The sequence below is a fragment of the Cavia porcellus genome, unplaced genomic scaffold, assembly GCF_034190915.1.
Source record: "Cavia porcellus strain 051 isolate PalLab524CR breed Dunkin Hartley unplaced genomic scaffold, mCavPor4.1 scaffold_19, whole genome shotgun sequence".
In the NCBI taxonomy this organism is placed as follows: Eukaryota; Metazoa; Chordata; class Mammalia; order Rodentia; family Caviidae; genus Cavia; species Cavia porcellus.
Genome location: NW_026947502.1, coordinates 45873435 through 45894229, shown reverse-complemented (window position 1 = coordinate 45894229; position 20795 = coordinate 45873435). Strand labels below are relative to the sequence as shown.

At 47.0% G+C, this 20795-nt stretch overlaps 1 protein-coding gene across 1 annotated transcript in view; it reads right to left on the bottom strand.

The window, feature by feature from the left end:
• Positions 1 to 4009: 4009 nt before the first annotated feature.
• The window catches only part of Kcnk9 (potassium two pore domain channel subfamily K member 9), a gene marked incomplete at its 5' end in the record, with an annotated part of 60339 nt that continues 43553 nt past the window's right edge, over positions 4010 to 20795 (bottom strand). The window contains 1 exon segment of the mRNA NM_001172977.1: positions 4010 to 4824. Within this exon segment, the coding sequence (NP_001166448.1) occupies positions 4010 to 4824 (815 nt within the window).

The window sequence follows — 20795 nt, the reverse complement described above, 5'->3', positions numbered from 1 at the left end:
TGGGAAACAGGACCCCTTGGGCTTTCAGATCTGGATGACAGAGAGAAAAATGATCTGCTGAGACTTATCTGTTGTTTCTTAGTTACATTCCAGGTGTTTTCAACCAGGTCCCTGTGCACAGAGAACAAACAAGTGAGCTGAGATGAATCTGCTCCCCCTTTGTCAAGGTGGGCTTCTAATGAGTATCTCTCAGGAGGCTCTTCCAGGTAGCAGCCTGCATCCATTTACTTCCTCCCTGAGAAGGATGAGTGATCCAGGGAGCTTCTAGGTCACAAGTGATCTGCTATGCTCATGCCTGATCATAGGCCACCCTCTCAAGCAGTAAAGTGCACTGGAAACACATCAGCCCCACCGAGACTCAGGGAGCTTGCTGGGTGTATGGCTGCTGCCTTTGTTTCATAACAGGTGCAAGTGAAAAGCACAGAGCTGGCCCCAGCTCCGGGACTATCCAGGAATCTCAGAACCCAGAGAGACTGGTTCACTCCTATGTAAAGTGTCTAACAGGCTGACAGACAAGACAGCACCTTCTGCCTACTATGGTGCTGTAAGGATCGAAGCAGGATGCTCTCTATAAAGTAATGAGCCTAGGCTCCAGGATAATCAATAGGGCTTCCCACCTTCTTCCTGTCTTTGATGGAGTAAAGATGGAGATTTCTTAGTGGCAAAGAGTTCAAGTGAAAGTCAGAAATCTCGTTAAGTATATACAAGGCATATTGATTTCTGGAAAATGAGGCAGCCTCCTGTGTTTCTGATAGAACGCAACTCTTCCTGAGTTCGTCCTGACAGAAGATGAAGCCCAGTCATCACACAACTTGTGTGCTTTCGTTGCCCTGGCTGGATGGGCATGGTTAACTGGACAAAGGGCACAAGTTCACTGGCCAAAGGAAAGTACCAAATGCACAAGAGAGGAAGAGAGGCCAGAAACACGAAAAACTCCAGCAGCAAAGTATCTTTGGAAGGCTGTACACAACAGCTACGACAAAAGCAGCCAGGACAACAGTAGAAAGAGTAACAAGTGTGAAAACCTAGATTGTGGCCATGTGACCTCATACAACATTCACCTCTCTGAACCTTGGTCTCCTCCCCTCAAGACAAGGGTTATCCACAGGATCATGCAGGCTGAGCTTCACTGGCTTGGAGGCTCCTTGATTCAGCCACTGACTGTGGCAGTTCTAGCAGAGACATCCCCTTCCTGTTATATCAAGAGCCACTGTCCCTGGACAACTCAACTGTTCCTGTTCTCACCTAAGAGCATTTACTGGATGTGCCCAGGGCCTTTGGTAGCCAGATCACACAAGAGGAACAGACAGAACATCTGAGAAAAAGATCCACTCCATGCCCTATACACTGCAAGCTTAACCTTGGAGAAGAAAACTTGGTGCTCTTCCTTCAGAGGGCTGAGCTAGTAGCAAAGGTCAGAAGACACCAGAGGGACGCAGAACCAAGACAAGGTATAAGTTGTCTCCACTACTTAAATTGTCATCATGAGAAAAGAAAGAAAGTGTTCATCCTACCTTGCTGCAAAGAAGGGAGTCAACTCTGTGGAAACATAGAGAATGTTTTCTATGTTTCCCTGGGAAGAGAGGCACTCCCTGTCACTTGAAACATCCAAGCAGATTGGTCACTGCATGACCACCTTACACAGGTATTTTAGTAGCAAATCAGCTCTGAAGGGAAGGTTGGAGCCAATGTCCCTCTGACTGACTCCAAGGGCCTAGCATATATCCCTGTGGAGACAGAGAAGCAGAATCCCTGGACCTTGGCATGGAGGAGTTGGCATTGTGGCCTTTTTGGGGGTTGGGACTGAGACTATGGTCTCGGTTCTGTCAAGGATCAGCTCTGCAATGTTGAGCAAATTCTTCATCCTTTCAGTGCCATGTGAAGATCAAAGATTATCATACACACACCCCCCATTTGAGGGCAAATCTTACAGAGGTTTTCCAGAGAACTCCTATACGTATTCCAGGCAGCCTCCTCCAAAGCATAAAGTACTCTGTAAGTATGCATTCATATTTTTACACCTCTGTATGACCTCCTACAGCCAACACTCTCTTCAGAGAGGAACAAATTCAACAAGAGCAACTGCTTCTATCCTCTGGATATACTTTAGAGCCCTAGGTAGGGCGCTTCATAAAACGAGATCTGGAAAATCAGTGAACTAATAAAAACCTTGAAGATAACTGTCAACTTTGGCCAAGAGAGTCTAAGGTTCACAGACTCTTTCCGAAGGTCCTGTGTCCTAGACGAAGGGGACATTTCAACACAAGGTGTGGCAGTAAAGTGCATGCATAGCCTTTCCAGAGGAGTTTTGAATGCTCCTGGTTTCAGCCCAATGGCCCACATACTTGGGACGGGTGGCATTTGGGTGTTGTTTCCTTTAAGAAATTCCGGAGGCCAGTAAACGTGCTCCTTCTGCGTAGTGCAGCCAAAGCCCATTCGGTCCAGGAGCAGGAACTTCCAGTGTACGAAAGGGGGATGGGGGATGAGTGAATGGGTGACTTTTAGAAATGATAGGGATGATGATGAGAGAAATTAAAGTCCCCTCAGTGAATGTGGAGGTCAAACTGTCCCTTATTCCTGCCAGTGTAAGGGCCTACAATGTGCCATATTCTTTAGCCTAAACTGTCCCCTAAGAGGTTAGCAAGTCTTCCCTTTGGGGTCACCCCTACTGAGAGCAGGGAGGAATTTCTCCACTATCTAGACAAAAGCATCCCCTGAGATTGACAAGTTCCCAGTAGGCCAAGATACAGCCTCTAAACTCTTCCTGAGACCAACGTGAACGTTCCCCTATTTACAAATCAAAAGCAATTAGAGACAATCTTTCTTGAAATATACATATATTAAACAAGGAGTGCCCTGTCACTTTTTATTAGGAAACCACATCCACATACTAATACCCATTCTCATCCAAGCATTCCAAAACTATAATTCTTATTCACATAGTAGATGCTACACAGAATCATCATCGTCGTCATCGTCATCATCAATAAGAAGGAAATAATAAAATAGATACTCTGTGATCCCAACAATTTCCCAGTTTCTCTTGACAACTCCAGCTGTGTGGCAGATTGTTGGAACTGGAGATGATGGAAATTAAAAGTGTCTTTAATAAATTAATATTAGTGGCTTTTGATTGTTCCATCGTTCCATTTGCTTTCTTGTGTCAATGAAGGGTGCCAGTTTACAAAGTGCATGCTTTTTAAATTTTTTAAACTGGCAAGTTAAAGTCCTCAGTGTCTTCTTGCCCACCACCCACTGGGAAAACGTTAACATAATTTAGAGCCTAGTGTTTTAAAACCGTGGTCAGGACACCTTTAGGGTAAATCCTGCTCCTGGAACATGCTTAATTTGGCAAGATGGTGCACTAAAAACCCTCATGGGTTTTCCCATTGTGTCTGGAAGTAGCCAAAAAGGCAATCAACAAAAACTCGTCATGTGAGGGGGAAGGAAAATGAACTCCTGACACCTTCATCCTGTCACAAAAGACACCCGCACACAGACGCACACGTACTCACGCCACACACATAGACACACGGCCACCCAGTCCTTGGAGAAGAAAAGAGAAAGAGTTAGGTGGACACACCGCCAGGGGCAGTGGCCAAAGGGGCTCAGCCTGGTGAGCAGCTTCGGGGTGGGCATCCTCTCAGCTCTGCCTCGGTGTTCTGGTCTCACACCTGTCCTAGGAAGCCACCCCAGAGAAAGGGGAAGGGCAGGGGGGAATGTAAGGCATCCTTTGCTGGGGAGGACAGAAGAAATCCACGCTTCACGCTCAGATGCGAGTCTCAGAGGATGGGCCTCTAGCTTCCCTTTGGGCTGCTCTGGCTGGCTAGAAAGGTGGGGAAAGAAATGAAACCGAGAGAGGGCGGAGGAGAGAAAGTAATGGTGATGACTGTAAAAATAACAAAAGATAATAACAATAATAAATAAATAAGGAGGGGAAGACGAGTTGGGCCAATGGAACTTACAGCCACATGACCAATGACTCTTCCGTTCTACGCCCTCCCCACACTTAGACGGACTTCCGACGCAGCATCAGCCTGTGGTTGTCACCGAAGCTGTGCAGGCCCGGCGAGACGGAGCTGATGGGGGACGGAAAGAGGCTATTCTTCAGTGTGCTTGGCGAGATCTCCTCAATTCTGCAGGAGATGGAGTGCAGCGGCTGCGGGGCAAGCGTGGCACCGAAGTTCTGCGGCTGCGAGCCGTAGCAGGCGCAGGAGCACACGGACTGCAGATCGCCGCCCTCGCCCCGGTACCGCTGGCGCACCTGCCGGGCCTCCTCCGAGATGTGGGTGACCACGCTGCTGGGGTTGCCGGGGAGCGCCGCCCCCTCCTCGCCTTCTCCGCGCTCCTCGTCGCTGTTCATGGTCAGGAACCGGAGGACCACCAGGTTGAGGAAGGCGCCGATGACCGTCAGCCCCACCAGGATGTACATGAAGCTGAAGGCCACGTAGAAGGGCTTCCTCTGCAGAGCGCCCTTGCTCTGCAGCGCCACGTAGTCCCCGAAGCCGATGGTGGTCAGCGTGATGAAGCAGTAGTAGTAGGCGTGGAAGAAGCTCCACTCCTCACACTGAGAGAAGGCGGCCGCGCCGATGCACAGCGTGCCCATGCAGGAGAAGAAGCCCACGGTCACCATGTTCTCCATGGACACCTCGGTGTTGCGCATGCCGCAGCACTTCTTGATGCGCTTCAGCAGGTAGCGCACGAAGGTGTTCATGCGCTCGCCCAGGCTCTGGAACATGACCAGCGTCAGGGGGATGCCGAGCACAGCGTAGAACATGCAGAAGGCCTTGCCCGCGTCGGTGCCCGGTGCCGCGTGCCCGTAACCTGCAGGAGGGAGACAACAGGGGCCACCATCAGTAGCAGCCCCGGGGCTCTGCGCTGTGCAGGGCTATAACGGAGGCGCTCTGGTTGGGAGGTTAGGGACGACTATATCCTCCTATATCCCATGGGCAGGAGAAGAACCAAAGAGAGCCAAGGTCTGGTTTTTGTCCTGCTTTTTAAAAGTCATATGCTATAGGGTGAACACAGGCTGAGCATTCCTAACCTGAAATCCACAAGGTTCGGACATTCAAAACGCTTAACTGCTAACGTGAGCCACAAGCAGAAAATCCCACACCATGAAACTTTTTTCCTATGCAGAATTTCTTAAAATATTGTATGAAATTACCTTCAGGCAAAGGGTACAAGTGAATTTTGTGTTCAGATTGGGTCCCCAGCCTGAGGTACATCATTATGTATATGCAAATGTCTCAAAAGCTGGAAGAGGTGAGGAGATCCAAAATCTCAAATGCTTCTACTGCACTGCACAGGCAGTACGAGCTAAGGGATGCTCAGCCTGTACTGTAACCTAGAAAGCAGAAGAGACTCAACCAAGAAATGTCACTTGTGCTTTGACATCAGGAGCATTTCAGTGCTGTTAGAGCAATACGCAGTTTTTAAAGAAAACAGCCTATTTCCCCCTAAGAAAACCACAAAGTGTGAAGCTCAAGGGAGAAAATTAGGCCCATCACAGATCTACATGAAGAGTGAAGATTCAAAGAGTGCTGCTGAGTGCCAGGCTCTCCGCCGACTCCTTTTGAATGCGTGTCATTCAGTCTAACGGTCTAATAACCCTATAAAATAAGCATAATCATCCTGACACTGCTGACAGGAAAACTGAGTTAGTGACTTAATAGTAGGGTAATGACTTCTTCAGACTTGGGATTTGAGCCCAGAGGTTTTAGCTGCCAAGAATGGGGCTAAAACTAAGACTTAGCACTGAGAGAGGTAGTGGCAGAGTGAGAATGAGACATAAATACCATGAGCATGAGCATTATAATGTCGTATTCACTGGTATCCTCTACACCTAAATAATACCTAAAAGGTAAAATATTTCCCTAGTACTGGAGGGCATAAAGTTCCACCAGTGTGACTGTAGCCTTATAGAAAAGAGGAAACACACAGCCTCTAAAGACTTTGTCTCTGTATGAACTTTGGAAGCTTTCATGTAACTTCCCATCTGTCCCTTCTCCCCTTCAGCAACTTTGCACAGTTGGGCCTACATTTGCACACGTTCAGAACAAGGATGATGAGCTACAAAGGTAAGGTTGTTTGCCAGGTCACCCAGCTGACCAGCAATGATAAGAGAGCCAGGACAGCATCTCACAATAAGACAAAAAGAACATAAGATCCAGTAGATGTTGGTTCAGATCCTAGAAGGAATATTGCCTGAAAAGAATCCGATTGTGAACAATGCTTAGACTGAGAAGTTGAAGGACAGTCCTAATTGTTCTGCCTTGTCAAAAAGGCTTCATTTGTTATCCTGAATCATGTCACCAATTTAGCTTCATGACATTGATTCCGGAGGATTTCTTACAACACAGGTTTCTTCATCTGATGCATGGGAAGACAGTGTTTCCAGGTAAGTTGCTGGGCACATTTGCTGAGACCAGGACACAGCAGGAACCTACCAGACCTGAGTCCTCTGCCCCACCACAGTATCCTACTGTGCTGGGGCCTGGTCATGTAAGGCTCGTCTGTCTCTTCCATAGCACAAGTGTGTGCCATGACCCATCTTCCAAGACCACATTCTTAAGACAGAGATAGTATTGCGCATTTGCCTCTAAGGGTCTTTCTCCTCACCATTTTTGGCCTTCAATCCCACCACCTCAGCCAGCATTGAGCCTATCCTCAGGAACCACAAATCCCTTGCCTTGAGGAAACATTATATAATGCAAAGTTGTAGCCAGGACAAAGAGGAATAAAGACTGAGAAAAAAAAATGCACAAACCTTCAGGGACCTGAGAATAGTATCAAAAGGTGTCGCAAAAGGAAAGGAAAAACAGAATGAGACAGGGAAAATAACAGAAGAAATAACAGATAAAAATTCACCAAACTTGGTGAAAGACAAATGTACAGATTCAAGAAGCTCACTGAACCCCGAGCAAGATAAAAACAGAGAAAAGCACATGTTGGAGTCAAATTTCTGAAAGCCAAAGAGTGACTTTCTGGAAAGCAGCCAGAAGGACAATGCAGGTACATACAGGGGACAAGGTGCATACTGCTGACTTCTGAGCATAAACGATGGAGCCAGAGAACAGTGGAAGTGAATCTTTGAAGAGTTAAAAGGAAACGTTGTCAGCCCAGAATTCTATGTTCAAGGAAAATAACCTTCAAGAACAAAACAAAGACACTTTGACAAATGGGTGATTGTATCACCAGTAGAATTGTATATCGTGATTACTAAAAATCTGTCCTGCCTCGGGGGAGGACTCCAGACAGAAACTCAGGTCTTCAGGAAAGAATGAAACACATCCTGGTAAATAAGCAGGTAAATATAAAACATGCAGGTGTGAACCCACTGCATCTCTGCATAGCTCACCTGCAGAGCTGATTCAAAAGCCAGATGGATGCTGGAGAATAGCAGGAGATGTTAGAAACTTAATATGCTATAATGCTAACAGTTCCGGATGGGATGCATTTACCGGAAAAAATCAACACAGCATTTTCTGGGTCAAAAACTAAACACCAGATGCCAGGCTCCCCTGCCTCCCAGCACCACTCCCAACCTTGTCAGTAAAAAAGATCAGAAAGCTCCCTTCACTTGACCTAGAAGGCAAAACACCTGCACTATATGTCCCATCTAAAGTGACAGCCCTTTCCTGCTCTGTTACACTGCAGAAAGGAAGAGCTTGGTCACCTTCACATCTTATGGGCCACTTTATTGGTCTATTATACTGACAATGTGCCTTGGTGAAACACAGGCATGAGAGAGTGTGGGAGACAAACATCACCAAGTTCAAGAACCTGCCATATTAATAAATTTCCTAGCAGCCCAGTGGCCTAGGAACAGGATGGCTCCTTCTGAAGTGAAAGAAGAACTGTAGGACTTTCAAGCCTTCTAGGAAGAAGAGGGCTGTGCAAGGCACCCCCACTTTCCCCACCACTATCTTGTGCTCTACCTTCCTGTATAAGCTACATCGACTGCCCCTGTGGCCTCTTCTGGTTGGTCCAACCAACTCTCAACAAGATCAACTCACTAAAGGTCCTAGGAGCTGGTCCCCAGGTATGTAATACCTCTGCACCGGTGCTGAGTGTCACATCTGTCTCCTCCTTCACTGATTTCCTTCAATCCTGCCTACACTCTTAGGAAGAATATGTAAATATCTATTTATAAATCCTGCAGCAATGCCTGGGTACAGTGGGACTGACCACAGCCTGTTCCTTCACCAGGGCCTTTCCAGATGGCTTGTTCTGTGCCTCTTTCCATTCCTACACTGAAGTGAAAAACCAGACCCATGAGGAGCACCACCTCTCAGATCACAGCTCCTCCAGCCCACTGGGCAACAGGCCTCTGTGGCTCAGAAAGCTGTTGTTGGGGTGGGAGTTTCTCTTTCTCACACTTTCTTGAGCCCTCCTGTACACTGTGAGCTCCAGGAGGGCAATGATGAGTTCTGCCTCCACTCTGTGAGTTCCTGGGACCAGCACAGAGGAGCACTGGTGCCCGAAACATTCCCGCGAGCCTGGTGATGGACCTCGACGATGGTTAGTGGGGCTTCTGACCTGTCCTGAGAAAGGCTGAGTGGAGAAGAAGCTGCTTCCCCTGCTACAGCCAGCTCACCAAACAAAATGTTTTAAGAAAAGATGCTCTTTCTTCCCTCAGGGTACTCACATAGTTATTGGGTCTGACTCTGCCCAAGAGCCAGCTAAGACAAGAGACAATGCTCCTAGGCAGTGTCCCTACCCTCCCCATCTCCTACAAAATCTCCTGGGAGCAAAAGCACCATCAGTTAGGAGGCTCCTTCAACCTGTCCCCAGCCTGAACAGTGCTTCATTTAGGGACCCCGCGAGTGTCTAGTAGGCTCTCCCACTGGAAAAAGCTGAATAAGCTGTGCAAGAGGCAACAGACACCAGCCTCACTCCTGATGCTCCAGTGTTCAAGAACTGTCTATGGATCCCTTCAGACCCCTAGCAGTCTAGACGCATTAAACCCCTGCCTGTAAGTGACCTGCCCAGACTTCCACAGCACATCATAGTTTGCAAAGCTTCATCACTGTAGAGGATGATCTCAAGGTCCCCTCGTCAGCCCAATGGGATCTGAGCCCTGACTGTCACTTCAGAGACTATGGATGGTCACTTCCCTCCCCCAGCTTCCTCTTTCTCTTCTGGCATGTACTCTACAAGCTCTCTGGTGCCAGGAAAGAGGTGGTAATCGTTTCCTCCACCCACAGCTACATGGGGAAACACTGCCAAGCACAGAGGAGATGGCCACACCAGGATTTGGGCACCAGGAAATTTGCTGCTGGAAGGGAATGAAATATTTATAAAAGATGTGCAAGGTTTTGCACTGGTAAGAATTAAAAGAGGCCAAATTTTCATTGAAGAGCGGCACTAGATGGTTTTGAGAACTCCTCACTAGGGAGGAGAACTTCCCTGCAGACCTGGTACGCCCTGGTGGGTCCTGCTCCAGCCTGAAACACACATTCTGCTGCTTGTCCCAACCCACAGACCCTACCAGGGTTGATGCAAACACACTCAGAATGATTAAGACCAGGCGTCTGCCAATGGCACAAAAGAAAATCATTTGTGTGCCCCAAGCAGGGTGCAGGTACATGGGAGTGGGCTATCCTGATGAGGTCCCAGGTGGGAATCAAGGTCTGGGTTTGATCTACCTCCTATTTACCAGCCACAGCCCTGGGCACACTGCCTAGCTTTTCTCAGCCTTGACTTTGTCTCCTGTGAAGTTGAACATGAATGAAGCATTCCTACCAGTAAAACACCTCTTTATAAAGCTTTCCTAACCCATCCTCACCCCACCCCCCCCCACACACACACACCAGTTTGCTATTGGAAAAGATTGTTAGACAACTTTGCCCTGAGGAGCCAGCAGAGTGGGCTGCAGGACAAAGACAGGTCTTCCTGTGTGCTCCAGGGCCCCACCGCGACCTAAGGTGCAAGGGCGACCTCTGGCGGGCTCTTAGGCAGCTGCAGACACAGGTGCCAGCCCAGGGGCCCCACGTGCCCAGTCTTTCTCCGGACCCCATGCCCAGAACAGGAATCCCAGGGGAAAGTCACTGTCTTCTTCATAGATGAGTAAAAGTGTCACATGGTGAGTTCTTTCTCAAACTGCTATCAATCAGTGCCATTTTAACAAAGACAAACTATAACAAAGATAATGCTAATGATCACTGTTTATTGAGGGCATACATAGTGCCAGGCATAGAGCTAAGATATTTTTCGATTCCACAACTCTCATGCTCTGCAGGAAAAGAGCATTCTTGGTGAGGTACACTGCATCCACTCACTAGCATGGGTAAGCCCCCCACGTCAGACTGACCCAGCCCCATTCTAAATTTCTGGTCTTGGGCCCCTGGACTCTGCAGGCATAGGACCCACATGTTCCACATGGTTCGGAAATGCTACAATCCTGAATCCATCTACTGGTCTCCTTTCCTTCCAGTTCCCTCTCCACTACTACCCCCCACTCAAAAAAAAAAAAAAAAACCCTACAAGAAAATGTGGAAAATCCTAAGTACATAGAAAAAGTCATGTAAAATATGACTAAGGTTTGAAAAGTCTCTTGTAGGATAAGATTTAAAATCAAATCAGGATTAAATGTCCACTCACTAACAGCTGATGTATTTTATTTTAAAGAAGTTAAACCAGGTCAAAAATTTTAATACTTATGCTTTGCTTCATTCTTCTCTTTTCAGGCTAATTCACCCCCAAAGGCAGGAAATTCACATGGAGAAGATCTGTGGAGTCAGAAGAGCTACCATCTGGGGTGCCAAGGGACTTAGGGATCCAAATCCTAGCCAACCCAGGAGAGAGGACCATGCACCCCCAGACTCTTTGCAGACCATGCCTACCCCCAACACGGCAGGGTCCAGCTTCAAGTGCCTCCTCTCACTTTCAGTTCCCCAAGGAGCTGCAGGTACACAGGACCTCAACTGTGTGCTACTGGGGGCCTGACGCCAGGCTTCAAGTCCTTTGTGTGAAAGGCGTAGGATTCCAGTTCCTAAGTAAAAGGAGCAGGAGCGGCAAGGAGGACGTTCCCATTGGACGACCAACAGCAGAGCGCGTGCATCTCTGTGTAGCTGGTGGCCAAAGCCAAGGCAAGGAGTGCTGCATTTGTGCTGTGTAAAGAATTGCCCCTCAGACTCTGGTGTTCTCAGATCCATCTGTAACTCCCTGCAGGGCAGGTGTGCATTAGGGAAGAGCTGACCTTGCCCATAAGAATGTGACCTTCCAGGATGCCACCAGGTCAGGTCATGGCAACTACAACTGAGCTTATTCCACATCTGCAGTAGGAATGGTACGCTCCAGAGCTGGATGGCAACAGATGTTCCCAGGCTTCCCAGAGGGACACTGGTTAGGCAAGAAACTGGTGGCGGGTGGCTCCCAGCAGAGACCGCCAGGATCCAGGCACATGAGCCTCTACCTGCTGCTGTGCCTGTAGTTGAGCCACATTGTCCCTTGCAGTGGACACGACCAACCAACTCTGTACCAGCCAAGACTCCCTACCAGGCCACTAAAACGTGCCACATGAGTCATATTCGCAGCATTTTTTTTCTCCCTGGGTAGCAAAGACCCAGAAGCTGGGAGAGATGGAGACTCCATCACACAGTGCCTGGGCTCCTGAGAGACTGTGTGGAGCTGAGCCCTGCTGCTGTGCAGCCACGGGACCTAGGGCTCTCCTGCAGGTGTCAACCAGCAGCACCTCACTGTACCTGCTGCACATCTGGCTCCCAGTAAGTGACTAAATACAGTGTACATCTGTAAACCCAGCAATCTGGGAGGCTGAAGCAGGAAGATTAAGTTTGAGCCCAGCCTGAGCAACTTAGGAACTTAGCAAGATCCTATCTCAAAAAAACATTCTTTCAAAGAGATTTTATTTTGAAAATAAAACTTGAGTAAGAAAAATAAATGAATAAATAAATAACATACAGTTTAGTGCAAAAGTCCTAGGTTTATTTTCCAGTACCATCAATAAATAAACAGATACCTAGTAGAGGAATTCAGCTCCAAGAACAAGTAGGAGCAGACCGATGTCACCTGTTCTGTTTATCTTGCCATTCAGCCAATCCTAACAAGAAACCACACTTCGGTGCAAACGTAGACAGGTCCTAAAACTCTTTTGTTCCCCATTGCCATCATGAGGGTTGGTTAGGATGAGGACAAATATGTCCATTTTACAGGTGAGAAGAATGCATCTCTGCAGATTAACCCTGTGACCAGTGAGAAGGCTCAGTGTGGAGGAATTGGGCTGTGACTGCTGCATACAGCCTACTGTGCCTGGCTGAGAGCTCATGCACACACACAAGTGTGCCTAGGATGTTGCAGGGGAGAAATAGAAAAGCAGCAGGACGGTAATGAAGGTTGTGAGGAGCCCCACTCACCCTGCCTAATCATAAAATAAATGCACAAGAAATGCAAATGCTCATAAAAAGCTCAAAGCAATGCCTGGATGTGGTCTTCCTGACCTCAGGTTCCTTGTTGGTAAGAAACGGGATAATAATAGTAAAGACCTGGGTTGGTAAGGAATAAATGATTTTAGCTATGTTATCTGTCTAGGATACATGAGGGACATGTGGCCACCTTCCATCACTGTGAAACTAGCCTGCATGTGCTGACTGCAAATGCTGCAACCTCACCCACACACACATGCATACATGCACACATTTACCAGTACAGCCCAGGCATGCACACAGACACACCCTCGGTGCACACTCACTCACTTACCGCACACCCCTGGTACATATGCACACCCTTCCACGCACATTCACAGCCAGAGCCCGGGCTGTTCCAGCCCTCCCTTACATAACAGCAACCTGAGATGTCCCCACGTCTGCAGAGCAGAGTGGAAAAACCCAGGCTGAGAGGCAGCCTGCTGTAGCCTGGCTGCTCTGGAGCTGGGCAGCATCAGGAGCACTGCCACAGGCTGGTGCCCTGGTCTTCCGTCGAGACAGCACATAAACACAGCACCTCCCCCAAGGCTTGCTGCGGGCACTGAGGTAATGGGCACAGTGGTGTTGGATGTATGTATACATGTGTGGTGATCAGAGCAGACTGTGTCCATTAAAGCTAAAGCAAAAATCAAGTAAATAAGAATCACTGAGATAATTCACAAACAGTTCTGTCCTTCAGGCTATAAACGAAGTGAATCATACTAAAAAGCTTCACATGACACTGGAAGAAAACACACGTAACAAACATGCAGCTGGGGCACCGGGCTTCCCTAAAGAGAGGAATCTTTGATTTTTGCCTTTTGTTTTCCCTGTGTATCCCTAGATGTAACTTCTGTTTCCTCTGATTTCTGCTCTTGGCCTTTGCACATGCTGTGTACCACCTTGACACAGACAGCCATCCTCCCACACCACATACTCTCTTGTGCAATCCCTGTCCCTCATTGGTGAGCTGCCCCAGCTTAGGAGTATGAACCCGAAATGCTGAGTCAAGGCCAGTTCCCTCAGGCTAGTGTGTCCAAGATCAAACAGCTTTGGAGACCAGGTGAGTGGGTGAAGAAGGCAGAGGGAGGCAGACATTCGGGCTCTGACAAAGGGGAGAACCTGAGCCTGTCCAATTCCAGCAGGGAACTGTCTGGAGGGAGTGAATCCCAAGGCACTGCATGGTCCTTACAAAAACATCATGGTCCAGCTGCTTTTGTGGTCAGCCACAGCGCCTTACTCTATCCTGCATTGGATGAGTTCTCCTCAGCCTCCCATAGGGAAGCACAGTGCCGGGGGGTTCTGGGCTCTGCCCTCAGCCCAAACTGCCACAATCACAAAGCCACAGTTGCAAAGGGCAGCCACACCTCTCCCTTGGTCACACTGGCTATCACTGCTCATCTCTCCTACATTATCCATACAGGAAGGCCAGTTCTGTCCTGTGGACTTCTCCCTAGGGCGGCAGGAATACCTCAAGGCACCAGACTGACTTGTTTCCACATTCCCAGGGCCACAAATGAGACATGGCAGGTGGCTTTGCAATACCTGGATGCATGAAGCTCCTTCTGGCATCTCCTGGCAGCCTCTGCCCTTGGCTGAAGGGCTGGTGGGGTCACTGGGTGGAGGCAAGCAGCAAATAGATCTTAAAGAAGTCAGCCCAGGTCTCTCCTCCCCAGGTAAAGGGAAAAGAACTCTCTTTTAAGGTGTGGGGGGCTCGTCTTTACAGAAAGTTTCTAGTGCATATTTAAGAGGACTGGCCTGGAGTGTAGGAGGTAAACAGAAATGTAGGGAGTTGCTGATGGGAGTGGTGGACTGGTATTCATTCAGGCCACCTCTGGTTGGATCAGGACCCCTGAAAGACCAGGTGAGCCTTTCAGGCAGGTGAGCCCAGACCATGCCCATCCTAGCATCTGTTCCTACTGTGTGCATCCCATTTTCTGTTGTGCAATAATAGAGTGCTAAACAAATGGATAAATGATTTTAAAAAACATAAAGTGTGTAACAAACCCTAGCTAAATACTAATCCCATCAGGAGGGATGATGGCTACATCCATGTTACACAAACAGAGAAACTGAGGCCAGGACCTACCAGGTGTTTACATGGCAAAATGCAGATTCAAAACCAGACCTACCTATCCAAATGCCTGTCCTATGCCCACCTTGCTGCCATGGTGGAGTTCTACACATGACAAAGCAAGGGGGCCAGTTGAGGGGTGCAGGTGCAGAGCTGGCCCTTGGAGCCATGCTGTGAAGAGGTGAGTGGATGTCTGGAAAGCAGAGGCCCTGACTCCAGGCCACACACTCAGGATGCACAAGTGGACACAGCCACCCTTAGGTGAAGTGACTGCCACATTTACAGTAGAGGACACGATTGTACCCTTTCATCCCTGAAGCCCCAGGACTTTTGTGTACATGGACACCACATTTCATCCATTCAACAGGCAACTACTGGGTACCTACTGCACATCAGTTACTGTGACACACAATGGGGAGCCCAAGAGAGTTACGACACAATGATGAAGATGCTGATGACATGGATGATGTGTCAGGCACTGTCACAGATACTATGGAATCAAAGATAATGATGACAGTGTGAAAATAGCAAATGTGATGTGTCAGGCTCTGTTATAGACACCAGAGCTCAAGACAGTGACAAAAACAATGACAGTGATGACAGTGCATCACTGATGGCAATAATGATAATGACATTAGTCAGGCGCTGTTCTAGGCACTGGGGAGCCCCATACAGCGCTGGCAAGAGCAATGATGATGCTGTTGGGGCCTGTGCCAAGCGCCATGACACCTCTGAGGACAGTGCTATGTGTGGGTACTGTCCTCAAGGCTCATCTCAGCAGACGGTCAGCAGACGGCATAGTAGTCCTGAGGGGGTCACAAGGTGAAGAGTGAAGACAGCCCTCGGATAGACCTGTGCATCCCTAGGTGAGGAGCTGAGGCACCGAGAGACTGCCATTGCCCAGGGTCCCACAGGCTAAGTCCGCTGCCCAGCAATGGGCCAGCAATGTAAAAGGGGATGAGGAAGAAAGGTCAACGAAAGCCCAAGGTCCTTCCTGGAGGAAGTCTTCCTGGACAGAGGCTGACCCCAGTCTTCCTTCCAAAGGCCATGTAATTAGCATGGCTGCCTACCTGTCTGGGGATGAGGGGTGGCCCTAGAAGCATCTGTCTTTTTAGCAGTTGAGTTCCTGGGACCAGCCAGTGCCAGGAAAGCTGAAACAGAAAGGTTACCCTGTGTGCAGAGAGGAGCAGACTGGATGACCACACAGACCTTCTACCAGGACAAACAGTCTCTGGGCTGCTCTTAGCCACCTTGGCCCCAGAAATATGAGGTGCAGCTTAGCCTTCATGGCTTCTGCATCTCACTAGCTGGTTGCACAGAATCTCTCCTGACCACCACAGGTTGACCACAATGAGGCAACACCCACTAACCCCCAAGAGACCAACCTGAGAAGGGCACTGAATTCGGGGGGAAATAAGAGGGCCTATCCTCTCCAGGGATCACCTTTTGCACCTGGTATGTGTGCGGAGGCTACAAGGAACAAGCTGGCAAAACCCCTGAAACTTTATGAGACCATGACAGATCAGTAGCAGTCAACCCAAGGAAGCTAAAAACAGCATCCCAGCTAATACTGAACCTTTTACTCAGAGGCCACAGCTTTAGTTAAATGATCTCCCGGTAGGCCCTCAACTGTCAGCAGATACCAATTCTCTTTGTTGTACTCATGATCTCCTGACCCAGTCTATCTCCAAAGAGAGAACCACAGGAGAGGCCAAATCAGTCTGTGGCACAAAGTCTTTCTATCCCTTTCTAATAGGACGGAGGTAAACTTTGGGAGCGCCATGCACTAGCTAGGATGAAAGCCGGTGCTCATATTAGCCATGTGGCTCGAGCAAAAATCACTTGGCCTTCATGAATTAGCCTTGGTTTTTTCCGCTCCCTAGAGGAAGAGCCAAATCTTCTTTACCCCAACCTTGAGGGAGCCATCATGCACATTATGCAGTGCTGGGTCCTGAGCACCTAGAATTTCCTCTCCAGAGCCAACTCCTAGCCACACACAGATCCTTCTTCAAAATCCAATGATCTTTCCTATGGAGGCACAAGCCACTCAGACTCTTTCTGGTTGTTTCTCGAAGCATGGCACATCCTGCAAGTGGAGCTTCCCTGGGTGACAGTCAAGAGCCAATTCCACCCAGTCACAACCACAGCAGGCCTACATCCTGCAGTACAGAACCACCTGAGCTAAGGCCGCATCATCACAGAGCTCACATGAACTAGACTTGAGGCATGGCATCAGTTTCTGGGCCTGTTGGGAGGTGAAAAGTTCGATAGGGGCCAGGTGGTTTGGGTAGATGCATAAGGTTGCTGTCATAGTTTATGTCAGTGGCCCCCAGGCCTCATGCATTTACATTATGCATCTGCGATTGGTTCATTGTATAGTTCTTGGATTGATGGTGTCAATGCTACACCCACATAGGGGTGGAGCCAGGATGTGATGTAATGGCAGGAAGAAGGTGTGTCTTGCTCTCTTGCCAGTTTTCTGGCTTGCTATTTGCAGCTGCCATGAACAGTGGCCCCACCATGCCACCCTGCCTTGGAGCCAACTGAGTATGGACTGAAACCTCCAAAAACTGTAAGAAATAAACCTTTCCTTTACCAACTTGGTGCATCAGGTATTTTGTCTCAGCAATGAGTAAAAAGTAACTAAGACAGTCACCAAAACCAATTACCTACAGATTTAAGCCTCTTGGCCCTAGAAGCACAGGGAGACCACCATGGATATGCGACCTTACCCTGGATACCCTTTCCAAAAAACCAAGGGTGAGAGTTTTCAGAGAAGACACTTCTGCCTCTGTCACTGCCAATTCCCATCAACTTCCAGAGCCAGACACCACCAGCAAAAGACGCTGGCATGACTGAGGGAAGCATGATGTGTATAAGAAGAAAGAAGAGCCAGACTGCTGGTGGCATCTTCTCCATGTCTCAGCTATGTGACCATGGCAACTCACCTAACCTTGTAGAGATCAACAGACTGACATGCAGAAGAAGTGAAAAATTATCCCCCCATGTGATCCTGATTGATTTATGTCCTAAACTTCTAGCCACTTCTCTTTATTTTCCAGGTTTAGATTTTCCCATTTTATAATTTGCTGATTACAGGAATAATAGTTGCTCACTGAAGATAATCAAGAAAGTTTTTTTTTAAGGAGAAACATGAAGAAGCAGGAAAAAATAAACCCAATCCCACTACTCAAGAGATAACCTTAACAGTATTTTGTTGTATTTTTTTCTGAGTCCTTTTCCTAAACATGTCTTCCATGGCTGAAAGAAAATTGTGAGAAATTATGTACCCTGCTTTTTCTATTCATAAGAAAATGTGTGTGCCATTGTACTACCAATAAAGATTCTCTATAAACCTCACTTTTAATTCATCAACTTAAAGTAGAAGTTCCATAATTTCTTCACCTATTAAATAGACTAAATAGGCAATTTGTTAAACTCCAATTTGTTTCTGTTGCTAATAACCATTTTTGATTCAGACAAAAGCACATCATTTCTGGCCCATGAGATTTTATTCATTCCACATACAAAGACCAGAAACCAATTAAGTATCAGGATTTGAGCTGAGCACTACAAGGATTCAAAAAATAAAGGCTCCTCTTTTGTCCCCTTTCCTAAGGACAAGGCTCTAGCATCAAGGATGTCTGTGTTCCCACAGCATGCCCAACTACTTAAGGTGGTGGCTCCCATCTCCTTGGTGCAGAAATACTCCAGGAGGGGAATGACTTGCCCAGATCAGACTGCCAACAAGTGGTAGCACACTGTCATCTGGTACTCTCAGACCACACAACCTGAGCTACTCTCATGGTATAGCGATAGTCACAGCCAAGACTAGAGCCATCTCAGATAGGATGGGACTCACCACATGTCCCAGAGGAGGGTAGCTACTTGACCTCCATGCCTAATGAGATCCAGAAACTCTCTAGCTCTCACTACAGCCCCTTCCTTCCAGGAGAGCCTGATCCCAGTCCCCACTGGTGACCCAATGTTGAATGTATTCTCTGGAGACACACAGAACATTAGCCACCTTCTAGAATGGCTTCTGTGGAGGCCCTGCACAAAACCTGAGAACTCTCACAACACTTTCAAGTCACTTCTGATTCTAGAAACAAAGATTTGCAGCTATCAGTGAAGCAGTTACAAAGGACAGCTCCAGCTCAGTAAGAAAGAAAAGATAATGGTGTCTTCACATGCTCTAACCTCTTGCTCTTTCAAAGTTCTGTGGTGGCCTTAAAAAACAGCATCTGAACCACCACGGTGACTATGAGACAGTGTGCTTAGAATTCCCCAAAAATCCATTCTCTAAGGACTGTAACTATCCAGTCTGTTGGGTAGCTCCCTAAGGAGCTCTGGTGCATGTTTTGTTTCCATGTGACTTGACTCACAGTTCAGTCAGTGAGAAACCACATCCCCAGCATGTGTGCTGTAAACAATCAGAAGCAACTGTTTAGTATCACAGCTGCCTCAAACAAGAAAACAAACTGATCAAAAAGCTAAAATGAAAAATCTGGGGAAGGCAAATTTCATAAAAGGCTTCAGAAAAATCAGACATACCTTGGGGAATATAGAAGGTCACACATATGTACAAAACAATGCAAATTCCCAGAAACATTTTAGATGACCTTGCTATATCACCTTTATCTGACCTTGAGGTTCTGAACAACCTGGAAGCAAAGGCAGGGACAGAATTGCCAATGGCCTGCCATAGGATTGACTGTACACACACACACACACACACACACACACACACACAACACACACACACAGAGTTCCCTCACAAATGCTGGGAGAGTCACAGGCTTACTCAAGATATTTAAGTCATCTCTGCTCACTATTAGCTGACTACTCACAAGCATCATAAACATGCTTGAAGATATGAAAGAAAATGTGTCTCAACACTGAATATACAAGAACAATGTCTCAACTAGAAAAATACCAGTAAAGAGACAGACTTTTTTAAAACTGAGGACTGAACCCAAGAAGCAATGAGCTACATCTCTTACCCTTTTAAATTTTATTTCAAGACAAGATTGCACTAAACTGCCCAAGCTGGTCTGAACTTTTTATCCTCAATTTTTAATAAGAGAAAAAGGAGACAATTCTGCTGTTTGTAACAACAGAAATGGACCTGGAAGCTATTATGTTAAGAGAAATCATTTAAAGAAAGATACATACTACATGATCTCACTTACAGGTAGAATCTAAAAGACAAATTCACAGAAGTAGAGAGTAGAATGGTGCTTTCCATAGACATAGGGGAGCAGAAATGAAATGTCAAAGGGTACAAAGTTACTTTATGCACCCTAAATAAGTTCTGGACATCAGTAACACAGTATAGGGCCTACCACTCACAATACTGGAGGACCTACTGCTAAAAAGGTAGATCCTAAATTAAGTATTCTTAGCAAACACATACACACACAACAACAACTACAACTACAACCAAGGGAGTGGGAGGAAACTTTAGGAGGTGATGGGTATATCTCTGGCCTTGATGCTGGCATTAGTTCCACAGGTGTGCACTTATCCCCAATTTCAGTGGGATACATACAGCTTTTTATACGCCAATCATACCTCAATAAAGTACTTTTAAAATGAATAGAACCTGGGCTTGAGAAGTACAATAACTAAAATGAAAAATTCATTATGGGACTCAACTGATAATTTGAACTAGTAGGGGGAATCGATGAACTTGAGGACAAGTCCATTGAGATTGCTCAGTCAGAGAAAAAGAAAGTCAAAGGCTGATGAAAAATGAAGAAAGCTTGCATTCATTCGTTGCAGTGCTGCAGTGTTCATGTCATAAGAATTCTGGAAGGAGATGAAAGAAAAAGGCAGAAAAATTATCTGAAGAAATTGATTAATCTTCCAAAACTTGATTAATCTGCACCTCTGAGAAGTTAAAAAAACTACCAAAAAAGGTAAACACCAAACGAATCTCACCTGGATACATCATAGTTAGACTATTAAAATTCCTAAATAAATAATCTTGAAAAAAACAAGAAAAGCAACCGATCACATAGAAATGCTCTTAAATGAGAGTCACACCTGACTTATCATCCAAAACTATGAAAGCCAAAGAGCAGTGCAGTGGTGTGACACAGCCACGGTGCTGGCAGTGAGTGGCAACTCTGAATTCAATATCAGCCAAGCTATCTTTCAAAGGTAACAGAAATTAAGGCACTATCAGAATTTTCTGTGGGGTTTTTTGCTTGTTTGTTTGTTTGTTTGTTTGTTTTGGTTTTAGGGGATATTTTTGGTACTGGAGATCGAACTCATGACCTCATGCTTGCCAG